The 25,473-nt window shown below is 44.7% G+C and overlaps 1 protein-coding gene across 1 annotated transcript; it reads right to left on the bottom strand.

The window, feature by feature from the left end:
• Positions 1–571: 571 nt before the first annotated feature.
• Positions 572–24,037, bottom strand: GNB5 (G protein subunit beta 5). The gene is made up of 11 exons (XM_075100345.1): positions 23,815–24,037; positions 19,250–19,386; positions 17,504–17,545; positions 16,666–16,742; positions 15,033–15,165; positions 10,959–11,102; positions 7,694–7,785; positions 7,522–7,570; positions 4,866–4,962; positions 3,649–3,815; positions 572–2,715 (listed from the first exon to the last, which is right to left on the bottom strand). Exons 1-11 carry the CDS (start codon positions 23,924–23,926, stop codon positions 2,704–2,706), a joined length of 1,062 nt encoding a protein of 353 aa, XP_074956446.1. The 5' UTR covers positions 23,927–24,037; the 3' UTR covers positions 572–2,703.
• Positions 24,038–25,473: the final 1,436 nt, after the last annotated feature.

Below are 25,473 nucleotides of genomic sequence, written 5' to 3'. Positions count from 1 at the left end.
CACTAAAGTGGAGAGAACAGCTGACACCAGCATGGTTTCTGACAAGGCAGAAAGCTGAACTGTTGCATCTCAAGGTGATCTGCAAACATGGTTTACCCAAACAGTGATAGCCAGAGCCCTCAATAGCATTTTGGTGCCCAGCTTTCACTGGCGTCCCACTGCAACGTGAGGAGAATCCTGCATTCCCACAAAACACATACTCTGCATTTTCCAGTGCGTTCCTGGGTATAGCAACAAGGATCTGGAAAGAAAATGTCACGTGTTAGCTGCGATCCTTCTGAGCAGGAAAACACAACCTGAATTCTGGCCTCCTGAATGCAGAAGGAGCTCAGATGCAGTCTCAGGTACTTTCAAGGAGCGCTTGCTCTCAGTTGCTCAGGATCACCTTGGGTATTTCCAGAAGATATTCCAGAAGCAATTTTCTGGTATATCTGGATTTCACCCTAGATTTTTGCAGGACAAATGATCTTAGAAACTGTATGGCACAAAAAGTAAATGCAAAAAAACCCAGAAAAAATAGCTACCATTACAAGAACCTAACTGATGGGAAAAACGACTGTATACATGTTCTCAATATGTAAAATACTATTTATTGTATTTAGGCCATTCATAAGTATCAACACAATGTAGTATGTTTGAAACAAACATTTTACCAATAAATACTATCTAAACATTGATATTAATCTTTTGATCAGTACAGAGTGCAGTGTATTGACTCAGTATTGCACAGTGAGCTCTATATAACATTTCCGTAGTGCATTCAGCTTGTTACAGGGATAGTTTGCCACAAATATTGCAAAGCATCAGAGTTGACTTTTCCAAGTAAAAACAGCTGTACTATTTTATTAGGGACTGAGCTGATTCAAATGGCAGTGTCCTAAGTTAATCGGTTATGGATTCATGGAACAAATGTTTTAATGAACCAGGAGACTTTGTTTCTGGTACAATTTTTATAGAATTTTTTTAAAAATCCCACTTTCAAACAGAATGGGAATATTATCATCAAACTTACGTGAACAGTCAACTCATCCAGTGATCAGTGAGCTTGTGATCAAGCTCACTCCAGCGAGCTTGTTTTCTCTTGTTTCAGTCTAAATATAAATTATATCTTTGATTTTTTCAGAGATGTATCTCACCATTTGAATTTCAAAGGCCAGAGCATGCAAGCCCCCAGCATTACTCCAGCACTTTGCTCCCTATATGCCTCTGCTCAGGTTACTCAGTACCTGTCAGTATGAGCAGAGGTCATACACTCTAGTCTCAACAGTTTTCAATGTATAAATGCAGATATAATTTTCCAATAGTTCTATAATTAACTGTATTTCACCTTTTTCTGGTTAAATCTTAATTCTACAGCATCAGCTCCATATGGGGGTAGTCCTGCCAGTTTGTACTGCATTACCATGCTCACACAGAGGGCTGGGGGCTACCAGCAGTGAGGCTGGCTGTACTGCTTCCCTGAAACCCAGCGGCGCCTGGATCCAACGGGCTTGCAGGCTCTGGTGTGCACAGGATCAGATGACTGGCAGAACTGTGGCTCACAGCAGGTTTTCAACAGCTTACTGTTGTTCATTCTCAAGTCCAAGTATGACAAAACTATGTCCACACCAGTGGGAGATTACTGTTAGAGTAAGGACGGTATGATTTGGCTTGTAAGGTTTGACCCACATTTGCATGAACTTCGACTGCTCTGACATTGCAGAAGGTCCTTAAAATGGGCATATACTGCCTTATTACACATTTAAGCTACATTGCCCTGCCAAAGTGGTATGAGCTGCTCAAAATGCAAATAAAAATCATGATCATAAAATTACTATGAATAACTTGGAAAAGATTTGACCATCAGTATAACAGTGCTTAGTGCTTAGCATGTAGTATCGCTTAGTGCTTAGCATGTAGTATTCCTTTAAGTAAAAGAAAATTCACTCACCAAGTGATACAATTAAAAATTTCTAAGAAACTACTGGTTAAGTATTACCTCATGATTATGTAAATCATGTTTATATCTCTCATCTTTGCAGTTTATCATTTTGTATATATTTAGATTTTTTATATTCATGTAACAGATGAAATACTCATTTCTATCTAAAAAGACAGTAGGAAAAAACAGGGATTGAAAGGATTCCTTTTTTCTACAAAAAATACATTTTTATGACAACAGCCAGCACCTTTACAGTAGGTCCTTTGCTCCTCTACTTACTACCAAGGTTCAGACATCCACAATGCCATCATAAAGTATCAGAATTGGTTTTCCTTCCACTTTTCAACACCAAAATTCAATGCACTACTATGGAATGTTTCCAAAGTCTTACTTATGCTACACCCTCATAAAGTCAGGAATATTTCTTTTTCTTTTTTTTGTTCTTTTTTACTTTGAAAAGGAACTCCATGCAAATAAATACATAATGTGCACTGAAATACTCAATTCTATGATACAGGTGACTTAAGAGAAAAATCCCTTTATAATTATCTAAACTACTTCTAATAAAAGAAGGCAGTTTCAAAACAGAATTAATTTAACTAGAAGTTGATGTTTGCTATGTGTTCAAGTAGATTACATTTTCTACCTAGTTGTGTTAATCTGTGGGTTCAGTGTCACTCTTGTTGTATAGCAAATATTTCATTTTGAGGGGTGGTGCTTTTACGCAGTTTTTGCAGTCCAGGGTGTCAGTCTTCATTTGATTCTTCATACAGGATCTCAGGTTAAGCCCAGATCTGCAGAGAGAGAGTTGAACAACCATTTTTGACATTGACTATCCTATCAAACATTCAACTAAAATTTGGCAAGGCAGTCAGATTAGCAGTACAGTGTATTAGCAGCGATGATATTTAACCCGTAAGTGCAAAATTCCCTTGACTTTAACAGTTTGGCTAGCACTTTGTGGGGATTTTTTTATTTGAATTTTTTGTTCATGTTTTACACTGTGGTTTTATATCCTCATTAGTCCCTCTAGAGTCAATTTTCCTGAAACAACCCTTCCCCCTCACACCCTTTTTTTAAACAGTAAAACAAAGAAAGTGTGCTGGTTTTAGCTGGGATAGAGTTAATTTTCTTCACGGTAGCTAGTACAGGGCTATGTTTTGGATTTGTGCTGTAAACAGTGTTGATAATACAGGGATGTTTTAGTTACTGCTGAGGAGTGCTTACACAGAGTCAAGGCCTTTTATACTTCTCACCCACACCACCAGGGTGTGGGCTGGGGGTACACAGGGAGCTGGGAGGGGACATGGCTGGGACAGCTGACCCCAACTGACCAAAGGGATGTCCCACACCATATGACGTCATGCTCAGCGTATAAAGCTGGGGGAAGAAGAGAGGGGGGGACGTTTGGAGTGATGGTGTTTGTCTTCCCAAGTAACCGTTTTCCATGATGGAGCCCCGCTTTCCTGGAGATGGCTGAACACCTGCCTGCCCATGGGAAGGAGTGATTGAACTCAGTGTTTTGCTTTGCCTCCATGCACAACTTCTGCTTTACTTATTAAACTGTCTTTATCTCAACCCACTAGTTTTCTCACTTTTACTCTTCTGATTGTCTCCCCCATCCCACCACTGGGGGAGTGAGTGAGCGGCTGTGTGGTGCTGAGTTGCCAGCTGGGGTTAAATCACAATAGAAAGAAGCACCCAAGGCTGGTGCTCCCAGCACTTACTCGGAGAGTGTGGTCCCAGGAGCCCGAGCAGAATGCTGTCCCATCGGGAGAGACCCGCAAGGTGCTGACACGATTTTCATGTCCAAATAGAATGGATACACGGGACCCTTTCAGCACATCCCAGACATTTATGGTATAATCGTTATAGCCTGCAAACAGCAGGCGACCTACAAAGAGAATGACATTTTGCAAAGTGAAGTCTTAAGTAGGTAACACATCTTGACTGCAGCAAGGGCCTTCTGCAGGACATTCATCCCCCAGTAAGCCACAACCCAACTTTCCTGTGCCAACCTGTACACACAACAAGCCCTGACCACAGCTTCCCTCAAGTTAGCTGTGCTCCTGTTAGACACCCCTGCTCCACTGCTGAGTATGCTAAATGCTAAACAAATTAAAAATTATTAGTTAAAAAGTATAGTTTAAATTGAGTTAAATTATATAGAATCTGTTCAGTCATTAGAGGTGGGGAATGGCTCCAAATCATGGCAGGCTGAAAAGCACTCCAACAGCCAATACAGGGTAATAATATTTTGTTCAGACTTTACATAAGAAGTGGAATACAAATGGTTGAATGATTAGCAGGCAATTTGGTATTCATTGTCCCCAACAGGACAAGCTGTGGTGCTTGGAACCATGACAGGGACATTTGCCTCTGTCCCAAGCAGAGGGCAGTTCACCACCCACTCACTCATCCCCATGCAGGCTGACTGGAGGAACTCTGCATTTGTGCTGGGGCAGGAAAGAGAAGACTTGAGCTCATGCCTCCAGACCTGTAGTGAAAAATGGTAATGTCTCTGTCTTCATGCTCCTCCAACGTACTTCTACTATCTATTAATAATTTGTTATCCTTTTATCAACTATTGATGCAAGTGTGTTTAATAGTCTAGTTACATTTCATGTTTCCTTTGAAATGTTTTTAATCATTATTGTGAAATTCCAGCCCAGCTGTAGTCAAAGGCAAAATATTTCCTGCCTTCAGTAGGGCCAGGAAAATACTTTTCATTGCTACAATGACGCAATAGCCAGCTAGGTTATTTAAAGAGTGATTATTTTTACAGGGGCAGAAAAAGGCTTCCATGCATTAAATATTTATTTTGGTACTTAGCATTACTTCTAATAACTTTTAATAACAAATGTTTTATCAAATTAAACTGGCAAAATTTTACAGTTCCCCTCAAATCCCAGCACTAAGATAACCTCCAAAGTTCAGGCCTCACCGCTGAGAGAGAAGTCCACACTGGATGCTCCAAAAATGATGCTCTCTTTGGAATAAATTGCTACTTCTCTGTCTGCACGAAGGTCATATAAGCGACACTAGGATTAAAACAGAACCAACACACATGCCTCAGCAAAGGCTGGAGTCAATGGCCACTACATTTAACAGAAAAATGGGATTGGGACGGACTACAGCCTAACAGGCATCATGGGAAGCGGCTGCTTGGCTTCCTTCCTTCAGCTGTTTCTGTCTGCTGTAACTGGGACTCCTCTGGAGACTAACAGGGATCCAACACAAGGCTGTTTTGTATAAATTGTGTGAAGAACCTGCTTTTCCAAACGACTTTGCTAAGCCTCCTGCCTGTCCTGCTACAAAGAGATTAGTGGTGGGTTTTGGACCATAGCTACCCACTGAAGTCCCCCCACACTCTTGCTTCCCCATTGTGGTTTCCTACATACTAGGGCACCCTGCTGCTGTGGAGGTGCATGGGGAGACAGTCACTAAGGGCAACAGTTTAGTCACAGTTGGAGTCTGGGAGACAGAGGATTAAATCTCTAGTCATCTTTGAGAACATGGACACAATGGCACAGTGCTCAGACAGTCCCTTGGCATGGGGAAGCCTAGATGGTAGTCCTTGTTCTGAGTAAGACAGGATAGCAAACAGCCACTGCCCTTCTGCGAGGCCTCTCTGTCTGAAAAACTTATGTAAAAATAATTGAAGTGAAATAACACATTTTTATATAGATCTTTGGTTTTCATTTCTCATGGAAAATCCCCAATCACCTCTACAACCTGCACTTCCTGTTTTTATCATTTGCCAGCATACTTAGGCTTATTTAACATGGAAATAATGTATAGACAGACCAGACTTCATTGCCATGCAGAAAGGCAGTCTGTTAGCCCTGAAATCAAAATGCACTTTTGAAACTATTTGAACTGAAAACCTTCCTCGGTAGGTTAAGTTTAAGCAAACACTGGCCAGATGGGTTGGTTAATATTAAGACTTCACCAGTGAAAAATGGCTGATACTCAAGCCTGCACATAAAGGAGAGGCTGTTTCATTTGCAGGGTGGTGGGAAGCTGCCAGGTATGTGAAGTCCAGGTCTCCCAGTGCTCCACACTGATGAATAATTTCATCAGATTGTCCTCACAGGCAGGTGGGGTCACCACAGGTGACAGCACTGCCATGTGAGCACACTTTTATGGTTTCTCTCCAGACAGTCTGGATTATCTTTTCCTCGAAATCCCTAAGTATATAAATCAGGTCAAGGATACTGTCAGTGTAACAGTCTGTGATGCTGAAAACACCAACCTCTTCATTTTAAGACTGAAGTAGATGGAAACTGCCAAAATCTCTGTTAAAAGTACAGAGATGTAATTTCCCATTCTCCTGCTCAAGTCAGGGGTGTCAGGAATGGTTAAGAGAGAAACACCCCATCAAATAAATTAATAAGCACAGGAGCCCAGAGCCTGTGGTACTGGGCATAAAAAGAGAGTGCTCTGATTGCAATTTAATGATTGATAATTTCTGCATCTCACTCCTTCAGCATCTCAAGTGCTCACAGTACTGTATCAGAATGTGTTGAGAGGCACTGGGCTCACCACAGAGCTAGAGTTATTAATTTATAATTGCAGCTTTTAAGACCTAAAAGCAGTGTAAACTCTCTCCAGAAGAGCCTTGAGAGGTCTCTGCATCCAACGAAGACAAAGGGAATGTTTCTATTGAGTTTAGCTAGTATTGGATCAGACTCAAAACATGCTCTGAGGGCAGAGTATTTTAGAAAAGAGCCTTCATCCTCATGGAATTCGGTGTGATGTTTGAATAAACACGAGAAATAAGGTGCCAGGAGCCTCCCAAACATCTGCTCAAGTTACACTTAACTGCCAGCTCAGTCCCTACAGGCTGGTACAGGCAGAGCCCGGTCCCCTACAGGAACCCATCAGCTGCAGTGAGAGCCACCAGCCCTGTGCACTCTTCAGGCGCCCAAAGGCACCAGGAGGTAAGTGGCATTTTGCATAGAATATGCTGATCAAAATTACCTGTCAATACATATCATGCCCCTCTTAGCACCTTGCTCATAAGTAAGATCCAGTAAGACCTATTGTATCATCTAGGATGACCTGCATGCGGTGACTCATTGCAGTGAAGAGCTTTGGCAGTGAGTTAGGCTTACGGGGAGGAGATGTACGTAGCGAAGGCCACCCTAGGGCTGTGCTCTCAGGATGCATGGGGCTGTGGATTCCAGCTGGCTGGGTCTGCCCATCTCTGTGCTGAGCCCACAGCCCTTCTGCTCACCCGGAAGTGAAAACTCATGTGCAGGCTCCCTTTGTGCCCTTGCACTGTTCTGCTCTTTCTGACATAAGCTAATTTTGATTATGAAACTTCAAAACATAGAAAAACTGAAATGCATATTTGGATAGTACCTCATGTAGAAAACTTTGCAGAGGTGACCTACAAAGCGTTACTAGATTTTCCCCACAGCATTATATATAGTATTTAATATATATTATACTATTGTATTATTATTTCTGCAACTTTGGTGTCACTGGCCCAGTTTAGTCATTTAAAGTCATCTGTGGATGTGACCTAGTCTTTTAGGAAAATCTATCTTGGGAAGTAACAGAACTTCCCTAAATTAGTTGCTGAATTAACATACCGTGGCATCGTCTGAACCAGAGGCAAAAGCATCTCCACTTGGATAATATCTGTGCATGGGGTAAAAAAAAAACCAGAACACATTACATTACTTGGATGAGGTCAGACTTCAAAAATAGAACGAGCGCATTGCTCAACATTGCAAATGTGTCCTCTTCCAGAAACGTACTGACCTGACACTGTTGATATCTGAATCATGGGTTTCAAATGACTGGATGCACTGACCAGAGCGCATATCCCAAACCATGGCTTTCTTGTCACATCCCTAATAAGGCAAAAAAAATTCACTACTGTTGTGCAAATGGTGACAGTCACCCCTCATGTATCTGATACATTTCATCAAGCCCAACTACATTCAAAGGCTCTGAACATCAACAGCTCTGAGGGAATTTAACCAGCAAAGCAGCCCCAGAACTGGCTGTACTGGTTCCCCCAAGGCTGGTGCAGTTGCAGTTAGGAGCAGAGCACACCATGAAAGCTGGAGCCTCAGTGGTGCTGCAGACCAGCATGGGCATAGCACTGCCATGCAACAGTGGGGTGCAGATAGGCCTGGGATGTTTGCGCAGGCAGTCCCATACTAACCGGCACTCACAGCTCTGCTCTGCTTTTGCTGCTGCTATACCTATGTCTGCAGTCCCAGCATGCTACAGAGCTGCATAACTGACTCATTCCCTTACCACTTAACATGCCCAATATAAAAAATTAGTACCCAGCATTTAAAATTTCATAACTATTTCTCTTCAAACACTGAAATAGAAAATTAAATAAGCGCACCTGGAGGGTCTCTTGCCCAGCCTCCTACCAGAGTTAACCCCTGCCGTGGCTCTGCACCCATGTGCTCAATGGTGTGGTTGGGATGAGAAAAGCAACGCAAGAGCATTTTGTCTCATTGTCGAGCTCTAACTTGCCCTTCCAAGCTGTGCTTCAAAAAGATCATTTAACACTCAGTGCTTGCTGCACGGTGCTCAGCACCCTGAATGCTTTGGGCAGGGGCTCAGCCCTTGTAGTCTCCAACATCCTCAGGGCAGGGACCATCTCATACCCATAGGGCCATGCTCTCAGCTGTGATGCCTCACTGCTGTCACAATCGCAGTGACAGGAAAAAGAACAGTCTTTTCTTTTAAGAGTGACGGGAGATTTTAATAAATATGACCCTGCTGAGGGGCAGGCCATAGGTAGGCTCAGCTCCTGGGGCCTCAGTCCCTCTGAGTCTGTGTGGGAAGCACAGCGCAGGCCGGGCAGCTGCTGCTTCTGCCAAGCTAGCGTATCCTGCTCAGCAGACTGTGCCACACATGTTATTTATTTTTAAGGAAATATGATTGGTAATTAAATTAAACAGTCTCCCCACAGTTCACATCTTTCTCTCTTTTTTTTTGAATTCTCTTGTTAAAATGAAATCCCAGGTTTTTTACTAATGATGTCATTACTTAAAAGAGGTAATGTTCTTTTGTACCAACTTGTGGTTTCTGCGCAAGGGAAACCAAACAGGATAGAGAACATTTTGGACTCAGCATATTTCCCTCTCAAGCCCCGCCACAGCCCAAGCCCAGCCCTTCGTATTGCTTCTATGTGCACTGTTCTTACTGACCTCTCTGGGAGTTTGGGGGCAAGACCAATCTGACAAGCTGTGCTTTGACTCCTAATGTTTTGAAGGAGAAACCAGCAACCACCTGCGGAGAGATGGGCCCCCTGAGTGCTATCCAACTTGCCCTGAGGGGCAGCACTCAGAGGGCACTGAGCATAACAGCCCAGGATGCAGCCCTGAGCTCACCCAGGAGGGCTGGGATTTTCAGTTAAGTCACTAAATGCAACAGCACCCAGTCTACACACTGGTGTATTGACATTGATTATTCCAGCTCAAGGTTACTGTATTACATAGGCACAATATACAGGGAGTCTTCCTATTGCTACTATACCTTCAGGTTGCACTGTTTTGGCTATAGCTGTGCTGACATGATATAAGACAGATCTTCACTGAAATGGTATTTTGCACATGATGAGTTAAGTGAGTCCCTGTAAGGACAGGCATGCCCAACTGCTACATTGACACAAGTATGACATATTCTCTTAGCAGTATCATAGCTGCTTGCGATTCTTTGCCCTATAATAAGCTGAGCTGTTCCCAGTGAGAATGAATCTATCCTTTCTGGGAAGCAAGCTCAGTGACAAGAAAGCCCGGGAGGAGTAATGCACTCGGCTGGAATTAGCTTTCAGTCACGCTTCAGAGCAGCTGTGCTAGCAGCAGGCAAACTGGGCCAGTGTGCTGGGCTCTGCTCCTGATGGGCCAGCCAAATTTGATAAAAGAGCCATAACAGAAAAGATCCAGGATTACTGTGTAGGGATGGGACCGTGACTCCAAGCAGAACAAGCAAAACCCCCTAATCCATGGTGGGCACCCTCTGGCACAAGGGCCATTTCCATCAGCAAGCACACGACAGCCTTGGGCCAGCACTGGTGAGGCTCAGAAGCCAGGTACCTTCAGCAAAGTTACTGGTAGCAACCTGCCTCCAGTGAGAGGTCATCTCTATGCTCCTGACAGTTCTCACCTGCACACTCAATTTCTGATGTGGGAAAGACCAGGACCACCTCAAAAAGGAGCTGAGCACCATCTCACTCACCTTTATGCCTTGCCTGCCTGACTGCCAGGCTGCATGGCAAAGGCTGGGCCACCCATGAACAGCAATCCCTCAGCAGCAGGACAAGATCTGAAAGGTGCCCTGGGTACTTTCCCACACCAGTCCTGCAGCGCCAGTGAGGTTTGTGAGTTTCTCTGGGCCAGGACAGGGAGCAGGCAGTGGCTGACTGATGAAGGAACTTTAAATGCCTCTGGTACCACTGGAAGGCACAGGGGACTCAGCAACAGCTGAAGATGTGGCCACACCTCATCTCCCTGCTCCAACTTGTACACTGGTTTAGCCAGCACCCAAGCTACCCCTTGACTCCTGCGGAGCGGTCGAGGGACATAGTGGCACGCACGTTATTTGCAGCCTGACTTCAATGGCCTGAGCAGCCACCTGGCACACCCTGTCCAGCTCCAGAGGGCGGGGCACAAGAAAGGAGCCAAATGTGGGAAGTTATCTGCTGTGCTGGGCTCCTATCCACAGGGGCTCACACCTCTGCTGTGATAGGCGCCTGCTGCTCTCTGAGCCTTTCTCTTTCCAGGAGAGGCATTGTTTTGATCTTGGGCTGGATTGCTTTGGTGTGGGGTGGAATTTTCTAAGTAAGCAGAACTGCAGTCAGACTGGCTGGGTGGGTTTGACCCCACAGTCAGGGGTTTAATTTGCTCCAGCTTGGAAAATGTGCTTGCAGAGTGGATTGCACTGGGGCTTCCAACACATACTCTAGCACTGTCTCAAAAAGATCATGAGCCTCTGAATTTGCTGCCTCTTCCCTTCCACATTCCTTAATTTTATATTAAGATAGAAAGCTCCTGCTTACTCCAGAGACAAATGTATTTCCCGTTTCAGAAGGGGCCAGGTCCAGGCACAGGACATCAGCTCCATGACCATGGAAACTCTGTAGGAGCTGCCCACTCTCAACATCCCACAGAGCACAAGTTCCATCTCCACTTGCTGTCAGGATCTATAGGATGTGGTAAGAAGAGTCACAATACAAAAAAACAGCAGATGATCTTCAAGTTCACAAAGAAACCACTGACATACATACACCAAGGGCAGCATTAATTCAATGAAATATTATGCAATAAATCAAAACCATAAAAACAATGTGAATCTAAACACAGTTTATGGTTTTTATTTTTAAGGAAAGAAGTTAGAGTCGAAAGGAAAAAGAGAAAATGTAGCTATACCTACACAGTGTTTCAATAACAGTCAGTTCTGTGCAGTGGGGTTTGGAGAACTGATGGCCATAACAATCTGCTGGCATTTCCATATCCTCCAAAAAGGAGGTAGAACCAGACTGGTATTCCTGTCTTCCCCTGTAATTATCCCTATCCATATTTAGGCTGCTGGAATTCAACCAGGGTAAAGGGAAGTGTTGGAGTTAAGTATACCTGTTCAACTCCCTACATTTTTTTCTGCTTGAAATAGCCAGGTTAAACCCAATTAATTGGGCTTAAGACATGGATTTTCTGAAAGGAAAGTAAGCCTGTCTAGACAGTTGTTTGATATGTCCATCACCTCTCACTTGTCCAAAACCATTTGTGTGTGAAAGGGCTTGAACATACACTGACCGAACATAGCTCCCAGCTTCCCTCATCTGCTACAGTGCTTGTAGAAAGCACACATGACCAGTGCTTGTTATTGTGGCTAAATCCTGATGATGCTCAATTGTTCAAAATTTCCCCTTGGCACCCGAAGCTATTACGCAATCACAAATTCTGTAGGTTGAAAGGGTCCTGTGCACTGGCGTGGAAGGAGGCAAGGGTGAATTTAGGAGGGGTCTCAGTCTTCTACACAGGTTTTTCTCATGGTCGATGCGGAAACTCAAGGGATCCCAGTGGGCAGTTAGGAGTTAAAAAGAAAAAATCTTCAAGAAGAAAATGATCACACAGTCACGAAACCATTCATGGAGTTGCATGTTTGCCAGACGCTCCAAAACCTCCTCCCATAAACAGAGGTCCGCAAAGCTGCAGAACAGACTGTTCCAAATCCTGCAGTAGACAGACACTAATACTCTGAGATTATAACAACAGAAGAAGGTCCTGACTTGTCTTTCTGGGTAGCTTTTGAGGCTAGATCAATGAACTTCTCTGTTGTGAGGAATATTTGTACTTGGCTGAGGAATGAAGAATTTCAGCTCGGAGGATCTGCTCTTGTAATAGTGTGTAAGAAAGATATGAGGGGAATAGGAGTAGCTAAAGGTGTATGGGAAGTGTCTGTTGGCAACCCAGAGCTCCAGCTAATCCTTGAAGAAAAATATTACGGACTCAATTCACGGTATTGTTGTTGAAAACAAAACCAAACCAAAGAATCTCCAAAAAACCAACCCAGAAGGGAATTAACAATTCCTTTAGCTGTTAGACTCGGGCTTGCTGCACGAGAGGGTCCAGCAGCTCTGGCTGGGGATCCTTGCCTGGCGCCTGGTGGCAAGAGGCAGCACTTGCACACGGCAGGGACAGCAAGGACATAGTTCCTGCTCGCCAGGAGCACTGCACTGGGGGCTGGGAGGAGCGGCGAGGGCAGAGGGACCACCCCTCACCTCTTCCTCCTCTGCCATCGCTATGGGCTTCATCCTGCCTCTCAGGCCTGCCACACTGGGAGTATGGCTGCCTGCCCTATGCAAAACACTTGAGATCCCAATTAACTGTTGCTATTAATAGACATGGAGCATTGTCACATGGGGAGCATTATCATGCCATAGAGCTGCAGATACCTAATTTAGGAAGCGAGGCTCCCCAGCTCTCTGTGTACTGAGGCGGGGGAGGCTCTCTCTGTCAAGACTGATCTGGGGCATGGGTCACCAGCCCTGCAGCTCAGCTCTTGTCTTGGCCCAGAGTGGGAATGTGATGAGGAGCAAAGATGGGATCCCCACTTTCAGCACCCACACAGCATGAGAGTGGCTTTAATCAATGATGATCCACCCCTAGATCTCCTCCTTTCCATTGAACTGCCAGATGCCCATGGACACACCAACTACTATACTCCTACCCTGCCTTTCATTCCTCTGAGGGAAAACTGAGCCGTAGTTTAAGAGAGCAGTCAAGGCAGAGGAGCAGCATTCACAGCACCTAGTAGTGGGTGCTGGGTGCTGCAAGAGCACTGGGCTCTACCATGCACTAGGGCTGCTCCAGGGCAGGTAACACATCCCTCGGTGAAGTGAGCTGGGAGAACAGAACTGCTCGGCACACAGCTGGGAAAGTTCCTGCATAGTGTGTTTGTTGCACTGTGCACCCTCAGAGTTACTGCATAATTTTAATTCTGTGGCTGTTATGTAAAAGGAAGAAGATAAGAAATCTGGGATTCTCTGGGATCCCCTACATAACAACTTGGCCAACCCACCTGCTTGTATCTGTTTCAACAGTAACATGCAATGCTATAAATGACCACTTATAAGCCTATTGATCACAAGAAAATTTCTCTTTAAAGTCTTCAGAAAAATACCTGAATCACTGAATATAAAGCACCTTAATCCACTGTGGTATCATTTAATAATAGTAATACATTACCTTCAATATCAATGCAGTTTGCTGTATTTAATATTGAGAAAAAAAGACCCAACTTTTCTTTCCTATTTTATTATGAAAATAACTATTTTTCCTTTCATAGGATTTAATCACGATGCATATAGGTAAGGACAAGAAAGAATATGTATGAGATATCTCTCTCTCTCTCTCTCTCTCTATATATATATCTATCTCATATCTATGTATCTATAGAGAGGTATACAGAGACAAATATGGAGAATATTGGTTTTTCTATCTCATCAAAAACATTCCACTTAATTTATACCTCTCTAATTACGCAGGGCTCCTGCACAGTAAGGTCAGGGCTAAGCAAGCCTGAGTGCTGGGTACCTCCACCACTTGTTTCCATGGCAATGGACTTAAATTAGCACCTTGGAGTCATTACAGAAACCAGAGAGCAACAAACAACATACTCTTGGGCATCTCATGTCCTGAAATAGAAGCAATGAGAGCTGATACTTCCTTCAGAACAGTTCCAAATATTTGGAAGAAGGGGACAAGGTATTCCCTTTCCAGCAGCTCTGCTGACAAAGAAAGCAATGAAAATGCTTTCTGTTGCCACTTATTTTGCTGCAGAGCCGTACAGAGCAAAGCTTCAATTAAATTCAAAAAACCAGACAGGACAAGGGGATTATCCTGGCTCCTTTCATCATCTTTCATGTTCCTGGAGAAAGGGATCTTTGAGATATTCACTATAGAGGAAGGCTGGCCTGGTCTCAGATCTGCATTTACTTCCTGGCTTTGCCAGCACCTCCCACTGTGGCCCTCTGTGCTCCAACCCCGCAGCTGCAAGATGGGGATAGCATCACTTCTTTCCCTTGAGGGAACACACCACTGCACATATGGACAACAGGGTTGGCCCTGTGGGGCCATCTTCAAAATCAAATATCACACTTGGTACAAACAAAAAATACTAAGAATGAAAGCAAAAGCAAAGTTGGCTGGACGTCCAGGACAAAGCAGGCAAACAACACAGCCTCCACCAGCTGGCACAGCACATACCCAACCTGGTCCTGTCTCAGCTGGGTTTTTAACTATTTGCATTAGTTTGAGCTCCTAAAAGCACAAGCCAGCACAGACCCAGCAAGCAGAGAACACACAGGTACCAGCGAGCTCCTCTGCAGAAGGGACAGGCCTTTGCAGGGCGCAGGCATGACAGCCTGGCCACAGGCTGTGACAAACATTTCCTTACAGCAGCTTTTGCAGCACCTTCCTTGCCCCCAGTGAGGGTTTTCCAGCAGCCCCTACATGGGGCAGGACATGGCCCTGGGTACCCCAGGTGCAAGAAAGGTTACTTCTACTGCATATGAGTGCAGCTCATGTTAGATGTTGCTGGATGGTGAGCAGCGGGTAGGAAATGCATTTACCTGCATGTCTGAGTTAGTGAAGCTGCAGGCAGACAAATAGTTTGTGTGCATTGCAACTGATTTCTTCTTTGCAGCCATATTTTCATTTTTGTCAAATGTCAGAGGGTACACAGAGCACTTGTTGTCCAGGCCACTAAAGAGAGTAATAATAGCAATAACAGAGAGAGAACTGGTTAAAACTGCAACGACAAAAGGCAAGTGGTGATAAGAAGGAAACCACCTGTCAGTGCTGCACTGCCAAATCCTTACAAGTACCGACTTCCCTGTATTGTGCTGTCCGGGATCTCCCTGTGCAGGGAAGCCCCAGCTGCCTCACCAGGCTGGCTACTTTACAGAACTTGAACAGCTGCGCCTCAGTATTTTTTACCCTCATTGGGTTTATAAATGGCACTGAATGAAACCTCATGAAAATATAAACTGGGAGGTGACATAGCAGTCACCTCGGGGTTAATGTTTCACATACAGCCAAACTGCCATTTTTCTGTTGACATCCGTCATTACAAGGATCAGTATTTAAGCATCATCTACCTCAATAAATTTGACCCAACTCCAATGGCAGAGATGGTATAGCAAGTAGTGGGTGTGAAGACACAGCTTTCAGAAGAGTTTGGGAAGTACTGACCTCTGTAGCTGGTGTGTCCCTCCTGGAGAGTTGCACCAGTTAAGCTGTGTCTCCCAGGCCAGATGTAGGACTTCTATTCTAAAGGGTCTGACTTATGTCTGACCCTTTTCTAGTGCTGTGGTAGATCAGCCCTGCCCTGGTCCCTGGGATCCCAGCACACCACCAGGTGATGGTTCTGTGCCTTGTATTATGTGCACAGCACTTAACTGACAGCACAACAGAAATACAGAATTAGGCAGTGCAATGCATATATGCCCTCCCTTTCTCTCTTACAGGTGTGAATACAGAGCTTCCTTGCTATTCTTTGAGTTTTAGTCAAAACCATACAGTGTTCGGAGTCCCTCTCCACACACATCTATGGAGTCTGCCTATCTGTCTTAGTCTGCTGTTTTCCAGATTTGCAAGCTGCACAGTAAAGTCTCCCTTTGTTCTTTTCTCTTTCCCCAAGCTTGCTTTGTTTGTCTGATCTACCCAGTTGCTTTTTAAAGGATGTTTTGCCAACATCTCATCTCTTTGTTTTCTCCCCTGCATAAACTCAATTTTTTTTCAAACCTGAGTCCTCAAAAAACTTGGAGAAGATTATCAAGGATGGGGTTACTTATCCCCACCCCATCTGGGCAAGATCTATTCATGTGCTGGTAATCATTTATGACTAATCTCTACATCGTAGAGGAAAGAGTGCAAAGTAAGAACAGTGCTAAAACCACTCTCCCTTGGAAGATATATCCAACACATACAACCAAACAGGAACAGGGAAGTTGCATGCATGCATAATTCCTAACCTATAATATAAATGCAGAAAGAGGATTATTTTCTATGCCTACACAACACTGAAGTCAGTGGACATAATGGATATGAGCCACTATGGGAACAGAATCAGAGGTACTGAACGTAGTCCTTCCACCCACAATCAAGACATGCAAACTTCTAGCTGTCAGCATCTGAAGGCACCGGGAGACCACTAAAAATGAAGCTTCTCTGTGTGAACAGCTGTGGAAACTGGGAACTTACCCACAAGCAATGGCACATCCAGATGGGGCATATGCACACGCCATCACCCAGGTACATGGCATCGTCACTGCGTGTTCCTGAAACACAGCATCTCTTTAAACTGGGATGTCACTGTTTCTCTAATAGGTGCAAGGAAAACAGTGTAGAGTATTAAGTTCAGTGTTTCTGTGGGATGTCCTTAGGGTCAGTGGAAGGTACAGGTGTTTCCCCCAGCCATAAGTCACATGTAAGGCTGGGACAACCCTCACTGCAGAATCCAGCAGCAGGAGGATGGCTAGTCCCTTCCTGACACTTTGCACCTTGTTCATGAGCCTCAAACTGATCAGAGAGCATGTTTTATTTGGGTTACTCGGTGCCATAAAATGCCCCCACTGCTGCACATGTAAAAGGGAGTTATAAACGAGCTGGTTTTTCTCAGCTGTGTGGATCAGGGCTTAGAGGAGCGGCAGCACCATTTCACAGTGAACACCACGGCTGAAGGATCTCAGGTGATCACGCATGGCTCCTGCTACAGGGCTTACCCAGGGAGGGCTTCTGTTTTGCTGGCTGAGCTCTGCTGCCAGCTGGGACCCCTCCCTGTTGGTGAAGAGGCTGGATAAGAGCCTCCCACTGGAGACCACGACAAACTCCAGTGCCCTGACAGGGACTTTGCTTAGAGACAGGTCAAGGGAGGTGGTTTGCCCTGGGCCCCTTGGTTTGAAGTACTGGTGGAGGTTTGCATGTTATCCCATCATCCCACCACCTCCTGTGACATCTGTGAGCCCTTCAGCCCTCCATCTTATCCCACCATCATTTGCCCTGCACACAGAAATCTAACTTTTGCTGAAGTTTTGTTTACCTTGTTGGTAGTGAAGGAATCCCACACGATCACCTTCCCGTCCTAAATGAAAGCACACAGAGAGAAATGAAGGCCTTCCAGAGACATGGCTGTCAGCCTACTTCCCAAATTTGGGGAAAACTCTGCTGCTCATTTCCATCCCCCAGTCTGTTATGTCTGAAATTTTTGTCTCCATTTTAACAACAGCACAATGGTCACAGCAAAGTACTAAGGAGACACTCCTGAGTAGTGCGAGTTATGTCTTTGACCAGAAGAAAAGCGTATCTCCTCCACACTGAGTTGACTGAAGTTAGCTTAGAAGTCCAATTTATTTTTTCCCCCTTCCCTTTTAACAGGTTTATAGGAACTCCTCTTACTCGCAGCACACGCCATGGACAGGACCGTCTCCTCAGGAAACTGCCACTAGTGAGCCCTCACCTCCTTTCAGCCATGATGTGTTTCTCCCAGCCTGTAATCACCACCTGCAAAGCCAGTCACCTCTTCCAAATGATATCTGTGAGTGGCTCAGTACAGGGCCTTACAAATACAAGAGGTGACCTGTATTACAAATCACTTGCTGAGCTGGCAGCGCTCATGGGGACTATTTATGGACATTGCACTGTTTATTCATCTTCCCTTTCCCGTCTTTTCCTGATTTTCCCTTTACTTCACACTACACTTACTTAACCTTCAATTATCTATTGATACAATCTGCTAAATAGCCATCGTAGGAACACTCCACACAGAGCAACAAAATCACTTGGTGTATGCCAGCTACACTCATGCCAGGTACTTTGCCTTATGCACATAATATTGTTATTCTCCCTATATCATGAAAGCTAAATGCTTATTACTGAGCCACAACTGTTGCTGTACCTGGACACACTATAGTTAGTAAAATAGAGTAAAAAATGCAAAAATGCAGTACAACTTGCCTGTTCAGCTTTCTGATCTACACGCTGAATTTTAACCACTTCAAAAAATATTACAGTAATTATTTAAAATTATTCTCTTTGCTGAGATCACCATGAATGGTAAAACCTCACAGTTACTGAAGGTGGTTTGCAATGCAGATTGCCTATTTTTACTCCTCAGGTGAGACCCCTGACAGATTTCATATAGGTCAGTGAACAGCTGTGAGATGCAACAAACTCACTCACTGCCATACTGGCCTCAGGATGAAACAGGGGATCTAGAAAGTCATTATCTCATTGCGTCTTCCAGCTCATAAGACTGGTCTTGAGCAGGTGTTAGGACTGTTTCTCAAAATATACAAGTAAATGCAGTAATTTTGCCAGGATGTTTGAGGCTTTCAAGGTCACACCAAACATACAGACTGCAGAATAAATTTCTGTGCACAGAAGTCTCTAGAAGGATTAACATTTCTTCACTTCTCTTTTCCTGATTATTTTCTCTGAACACATAAACTGAAATTATTACTAAATATGTAATCTGTAAAGAACAAGGAAATAAAAGTGGCCCCTGGTGAATTCTCTCTTTTTTCTATTGTAGTAGGGAATATGGGGAAAATCTGTATATGAGTGGTCAAGAAATATTTAGGATATTGGCTACAACAGGTGTAGCAATGATCAGAAGCTTGGATTTGTGATATCTGAAAAATACATTGCCAATGAACTGATTTAAGGGCATCTTGAAAACATTTACAATATACACAGGTATCATCTGCAAAGAGCGCCACATACCACAGCCAAAAGATTTGTATAGTGCCCAACAGCAGCTTTGAAAAACATCTGCCCAATAGCATACCTGGGAAGAGCTCACAATTCTTCTCTTGTCTTTGCACCAGTCCATACAGAGAACTTTATTTCCATGGCCCTTCAGGGTCCTCCTGGTCTTCATCACAAACTGACCCAGTGCCTCCACACGCTCTGCCACCTGATGAACTGCAAACAGCTGATGGTTAGAGAGCTCTGCATCAAAGCTCTGCCCTGGCAAATCTCTATGCTTATAAGTAATTTCACCTGGAGGAATGAATCCATGAAGTTTGAGTCTATGGTGCAAGCCAATGATCTCTGCTTCAGAGCTGGCAGCTGGTAAAACCAACATGGGTGGTGTACGAACATATTCACCAGCTAAAGATAAGGGTTAATTAACTCAGGGCTTCGATTCCAGGGCTGTAGTAGCTGAAGCTCCTGCAGACCATCACACCCAAGTATAACTGGAAAACAGATTATCCTGTTGCTTCCTCTTACCAGGTAATCCTCAGTCTGACTGAGGCTTGAAAGTGCACAGACAGCCTCCAGCCTAACACATGCCTTGAGGTACTGAGCAGAAGTGAAGACAACTACTGGGTCTTGGAGGGAAAATCATACAAAAGAAGGGGGTAAGCATCAAATCTCCAAAGTTTCAATGGTAAAATACTTGTTCTGGTTGTGAGACTCCTAGCTGAAGTTGGCTCTTAGCACTGCAGCAGTGGTGCAGTGTGATACAGGTACTAGCCACTGGTGCTGGAGACTTCTCCTCTGCTGTGCCATCCCTTCTGGTGGCCAGGGGAGCACTGAGGGCCAGGACACAGCTCTGACTAAGCAGAGAAGCTTGGCATTTGCTATAAGTGTGTGCTACCCAACTCCTCAGCAGTGTATACAGACATCGAGGACTTCATGGGTGGGTCAGGTTTTTCTTTTATGCGAAAGAGGAATAGAGAGGGTAGGCAAGCAACTTTCCTGAGTAGCACCCTCTGGTGGAGAAGTCAGTTCTTTCATACCTCATTTAATAGCAGTACTTTCAGCTGATATTCTTAAAAACCTAATAAATTTACATTTCCAATTGTGCAAACTTTGACATAAAATTCATCCCTCTGCAGCTGACACTATTAAAAGTTATCTCATGTAATCCTGACGCCTCATGCCAGGGTCATCTGCACATGTCTGGGAGAAAGTGTCATCTGAGGAAAATTATTTGCTTTGCTCCAGCATCGTTCATCCAGTGTGGAGCTGAGTAGGGCCATGATCTATCTTGGCACCCTGTGGCAGCTCTGACACACTTCACACAGAGCATCAGGGAGGATGGGAGTTGCTTCAAGTCTCACAGCAAAGTAGGGGTCCTGGGGAAGGAGACCCCGGCACCAGAATTAAAAACTACTATGTCTAGAGAATAACTAATAGGATCCAGCACTTCCCTGTTGTGTGTTTGTCCACACTGAAACCTAAGATGATCCAGCTGCTGTTAGATAAGGGGGCAATGCCTGACTCAAAGCTTTTGGAATAAATACCAAAGCTCACATGCTTTAATGAGCTGGTGGAGGAAATCTTAAGGTTTTCAATGCCATGCTGGAGGCTGAGCTCCACATTCCACATGGCAGGTGATTGCCCTGGAGCTGCATTGCTGCTTCACCCTATGTCACTTTTTTAGAGCTGCAAGAAAGCTCATAGGCTAGGAAGGGCTGTCATAGTGATAGAACAGGAATCCTTAACTTCGAGATCATTCCCTGGCATAGAGTCAGGGGACCAATTTCTGCCTAAGGCAGGGACTAATTGCTGGTGGATTAGCTTTTGAAGAGCTGTCTTTCAAAACCACCAGCCCTGCAAGCTGTGCTAGAATAATGTTCTCACCTCAAATCTCTGCTCAACCAGTCTCACCCAGCAAGGGGACAAGTGCTGTCAACCATTCCTGACAATTTGTCCATACCATCTCTAACAGGAGGTCAGAAGCAAGTTTCTGAGAAAGTACCATATAAACCCACTGAGGAAAAAGAGACATTTCCCCCTACTTTTGCCCATGGAAACCTGCCAAATGATCGAATCAAAAGACATGAAAACACAGGACAGGAGGTTATTATGGCAGCTGGAAAGATGCCTATGTCCAGAACATATCTGAAAAACCAAACATTTCACAGACAATGGGCAAAGTGTTTCCATTATGTCAACACAGCCGAGACTCTGTGGAACTGTCTGTTTTAGCCTTACTGGTTCTCTGAGGACGCTTATCTCCAACCACAGCCATAACAATCCTGCACCCGCCTAGCACAGGTTTTAGAGTCAGATAACTATTTTGAAGCATTCTCCAATATTGTTTCAAGATAGTTGAAAATTATGCACTTAGGCAAGTAGATCAGCTAGAGCCAATAAGTAGCTTGAGTGGTTTTACAACGGTCCAGATAAAACAGGCTATTTTTCTAAAACATATTGTTTGGCCTGAACAGGAGGCATGGAGTTGATGCAGATACTATTGGGTCTTTGATCTTTTCTGTGCTGGAATTCAGTTGGTCCTAATGGTCTCATCTGGCCTTAAAAATTTATGGGTCACATGAACAGAACAAACTTTTATCTACACCTAAAATTTTAAGCAATAGAATTGAATCCTTAAAATTGTAAGATTGTAAACCAAAATCACATTTGGTATTTCCTTTTTCTATCCACATTTTTGAGGGCTGCTGTTCAAAACCAGTTGAACAAATAAGGGCAATCCTAGTTCAGCCAGCTGTTTGTTTTGGGAACCACAGAGGGAAAGTCATGATCAGAACAAAAAAAAAGCGAAAGATACAATTTTAGATTGGAAAAAAAACCCACCCAAAACAGAAGAGATGCTTTATTCTGAAACTTACAATCTCTGCAGAAATAGTTCTTGGGGATAATTTAAGTGCAAAAAAGCTCTGATAAAGATTCAGTGGTATTAAATATCACAAGGGAGCATTGTTCTGGAAAAGACTTTTGTCTTAGAAATCACATCATGGCTATGCAAACACAGCCTTCCAATATAAGTTTACAGATTTTACAAATGACAAAGACATAAATATCCTATGACTATCAATGACACACACAGTTATGGTATAACTGCAGTCATAGGTAAATCTGTGAGCAAAAATGGATTTAAGCATACACTTAAGGGGTCTATTAAACAGAGGCCCCACTACTTCTGGTACAGAAATTATACTGTAAAAATATGATTCTTTATGATAATGTTTCTATAATGAGGCCATCTTCATTTGTTTAATGATACCTATTAATAGGACACTCATATAACATATGATTGTCCAATTTAGACAAGAAAATGCTCTATTTACTCCAGAAGAAAATCTTCTAAGTCTCCCCACCTAAAATTTAAGAATGTTTTCCAGTCCCTCAACCTTACAAAACACTAGGAGCTAAATCACGGGATACAGGCTCAGATTCCTTTTCAACATTTAAGCCATCAAAACAGATAAAATAAAAGTTTTAATAACCCACTAATATTTCTAATAAAGTGAGCTATATGATTTCAGAGGAATACAGTAATTCACATGTTTCTCAAAAACTCTCCTGCAATATATTGTATCATAATTATAAAAATGAAATAATAAAAATAAAAGGATTTTTACATCTCAGAGCAGATAAATTAATACCTATTTGAGAAGCTCCATAAAAATAAGGTTTATTTTTTCCTGAACAGGGGTGGGGGGACATGGGGGGAAGGCAGGGTTGAAATCTGTCCATATAATTTCTGTTACATTAACCATGGATCTTGAAACTGCAGCTGATAACAGTGTTACGTATTGACAGCTCGAGCATTGACTCACCCTGCACCTCTGAATCAGCACTGGATCCCTGCAAGTTGTTTCCTTGGGGAAAGCGGGGAGAAGGAGATGGTTTTGGAAGCAATGTTCCTTTTTAAGCCCTTTCACCTTGTGTGAAACCCTGGCCTCGTTATAGCAAATTCTCATCAACTTCCACTAGGCTGGGTTTAATCTTTCCTTCTGCCACTAAGATGTGTGTTAAAAGAATGCAAATAAATCTGAGAATCCACTGAGGGGAATATTTCATGGCCTCTTCCCATCCCTGCCTCCCACCCCCCCACACACATGCCAAAGGCAACGCAGAAAGCATGCAGCTGTGTGTGCGCAGCCTGCTTGGGGGCCAGAAGCCCCCGCAGTGCTATGGGGTGGCCGGGGTGATGCAGGGCAGCCATCCCTGCGCCCAGCTAGCGCTGTGTGGCCCTGAACGCCCAGGGAGGCTGCGCCGCCTGCGCTCCCCATCCGCTTCCTATTTACCCCAGCACTGAGCTGTGCATTGTTTGAGCAGCGCAGCCAAGCGCATTCATCCATCGTGCTCTCTTGGCTGGACTTCAGCAAACATGGAAAACCCACTGTCACGACACATGTGAGCTGGGGGTAGCTCTCTCTGTGCTCTGCTCCTGAGCAGGATGCCTGCCTTTCCTAGGCAAGCAGACCCGGCTTCCAGCTGTGCTTTCATTTTGGGGCGGCGGCAGTATATTTTCCTGTTTCCCCAGCGAGGCCAGGCTGGTAGTGCCAGGCGTGCGGCAGTCGCGCTCCCTGCCCAGGGCAGCAGCCAGTGCCCCAGCCATGCCCATGGCCCTCACACCCCGGCCCCACTCACGCTCCACGTCGTGCAGCTTGGCCCGCTCCTCCTCCAGCTTGCCTTTCAGGCTCTCAGCCTCATTTTTCAGCGATGCCAAGGTCTCGTTCTCATGCAGCCCCTCGGTTGCCATCTTTGCAAAGGAAGCGGGGAGAGAGACGAGATGAGAGCGGGAGGGAGGAGGAGTTTGCTTGCCTGGCTCTCAGGGATGCTGCTGAGGCTCCTGCTGCCTCAGCAACGCGCCAGAGCCGGGCCGGGCTCCCTCCCCCTCACCATGCTGACGTCCAGGGCCAGACTGGATGCTCTTCCAGCCCTGTGTGCAGCCAGCACCTGACCAGACACCATGCAGAAAAACACTCAGGAGACCCAGCAGCCCCTGCCAGCCCTGTGCTGCAAGGCAGCACGGCAGGCTCAGTATCCCCGCTGCCCTCCAGGCAGGCAGCTGGGACCAGCCTCACCTCCTACCCTCCTTGTACCCACAGGCTTCCACCAGCAGATATTTGCTGTACACCCCAAGCCATTCTCACAGGCGAAAGGCTTAATTTCCCCAGAAATACACAGAAAAGGGTGTTTGTGCTTTGTACCCAAACTTGTTTGTACCAGAAGCTGAACACTCTGTGGGGGAAGGAGGAAAAAAAAGGTCATCGGATACCCCAACAGCATTTAAAAATACCGCACTGGGAAGACAGATCCTGTCCAGGCTTAGGAAATCCCAGCTCAGTGCCATCATTCCCTTATACCCTTATGGGTAGGGGTGACTAGGAGACTCAGTTACTCAGAAGGTCTCTGGCCCAGCTCCTGTGCCAGCAGGACAGATGCAGTGGTATGAACACTACTATGGTTTGAATTCCTCATTTATAAATTTTGTGTTATCAGAACTTTTTTCTTTTTGTTGTTTTTCTTTTTGTCCTTAAAGAAGCTACCTCTTTCACCCACACGCAGATAAGCACATTAGGGTCTGTGCCCTTCCAAGCCCTTGAAAGGGACCAGTTTCCAAAACCCCAAAGGGAACAAAGAACCCTCCATTTTGGTGTTTTGTGAGCCTGGGGCACAGCTCCATGGTTCTGCAGGCCTTGCTCATGTGCAGATCATGACCACGTGCTGGGCACACAGAGCAGCTGATGTTTCCAGAGAAAGAGCCATGGCACATGGCCTTGCAGCTTTTTGTTCCCTAGGAGTTCCTTGAAAATGTCATCTTCTTATTACAGTAATCGTCCTTGATCTACACGGAGTAACTTTGCTTATATTGACTCCCATTGTCTCCCTTTAGCCAGAAAATAGACAATCCAATGGCTATTGTTCAACCTGGAGATGTGCCAAGATTGGAAAGGGAGATAAGAGTATACATGTTTGCAGCTGTTGTTTAGACTCTGAGCACATCCTGGACACAGTGTGAGTCCTGGAGAAAATAATAGTCCTTTCCAACACAAGGCTTAGCAGCAGTGTCACTGTCTGACAGGGATGCATGGGCAGAGCTGTTGAGCTCTTCACTGTCACCTGGAGGCTGAGTTCAGGCCTTGGTCCAGCCATGGACTCAAGGTCTCTCTTAGTCAGTGGATCTGCAGGCAGGAGCTGGGTTACTTTGCTGGAGAGTCAAACACAGTGGATGTGTTTCTGGTTTTCTCATTGTCCACAGAAACTGATGTGAGTTAACCCCACCAGCCTAATGGCCACATAGAG

This window comes from Phalacrocorax aristotelis, chromosome 7 (assembly GCF_949628215.1).
Source record: "Phalacrocorax aristotelis chromosome 7, bGulAri2.1, whole genome shotgun sequence".
Classification (NCBI taxonomy): Eukaryota; Metazoa; Chordata; class Aves; order Suliformes; family Phalacrocoracidae; genus Phalacrocorax; species Phalacrocorax aristotelis.
The sequence above is the reverse complement of the archived record's forward strand: the minus strand, read 5'-3'. Positions and strand labels throughout refer to the sequence as shown.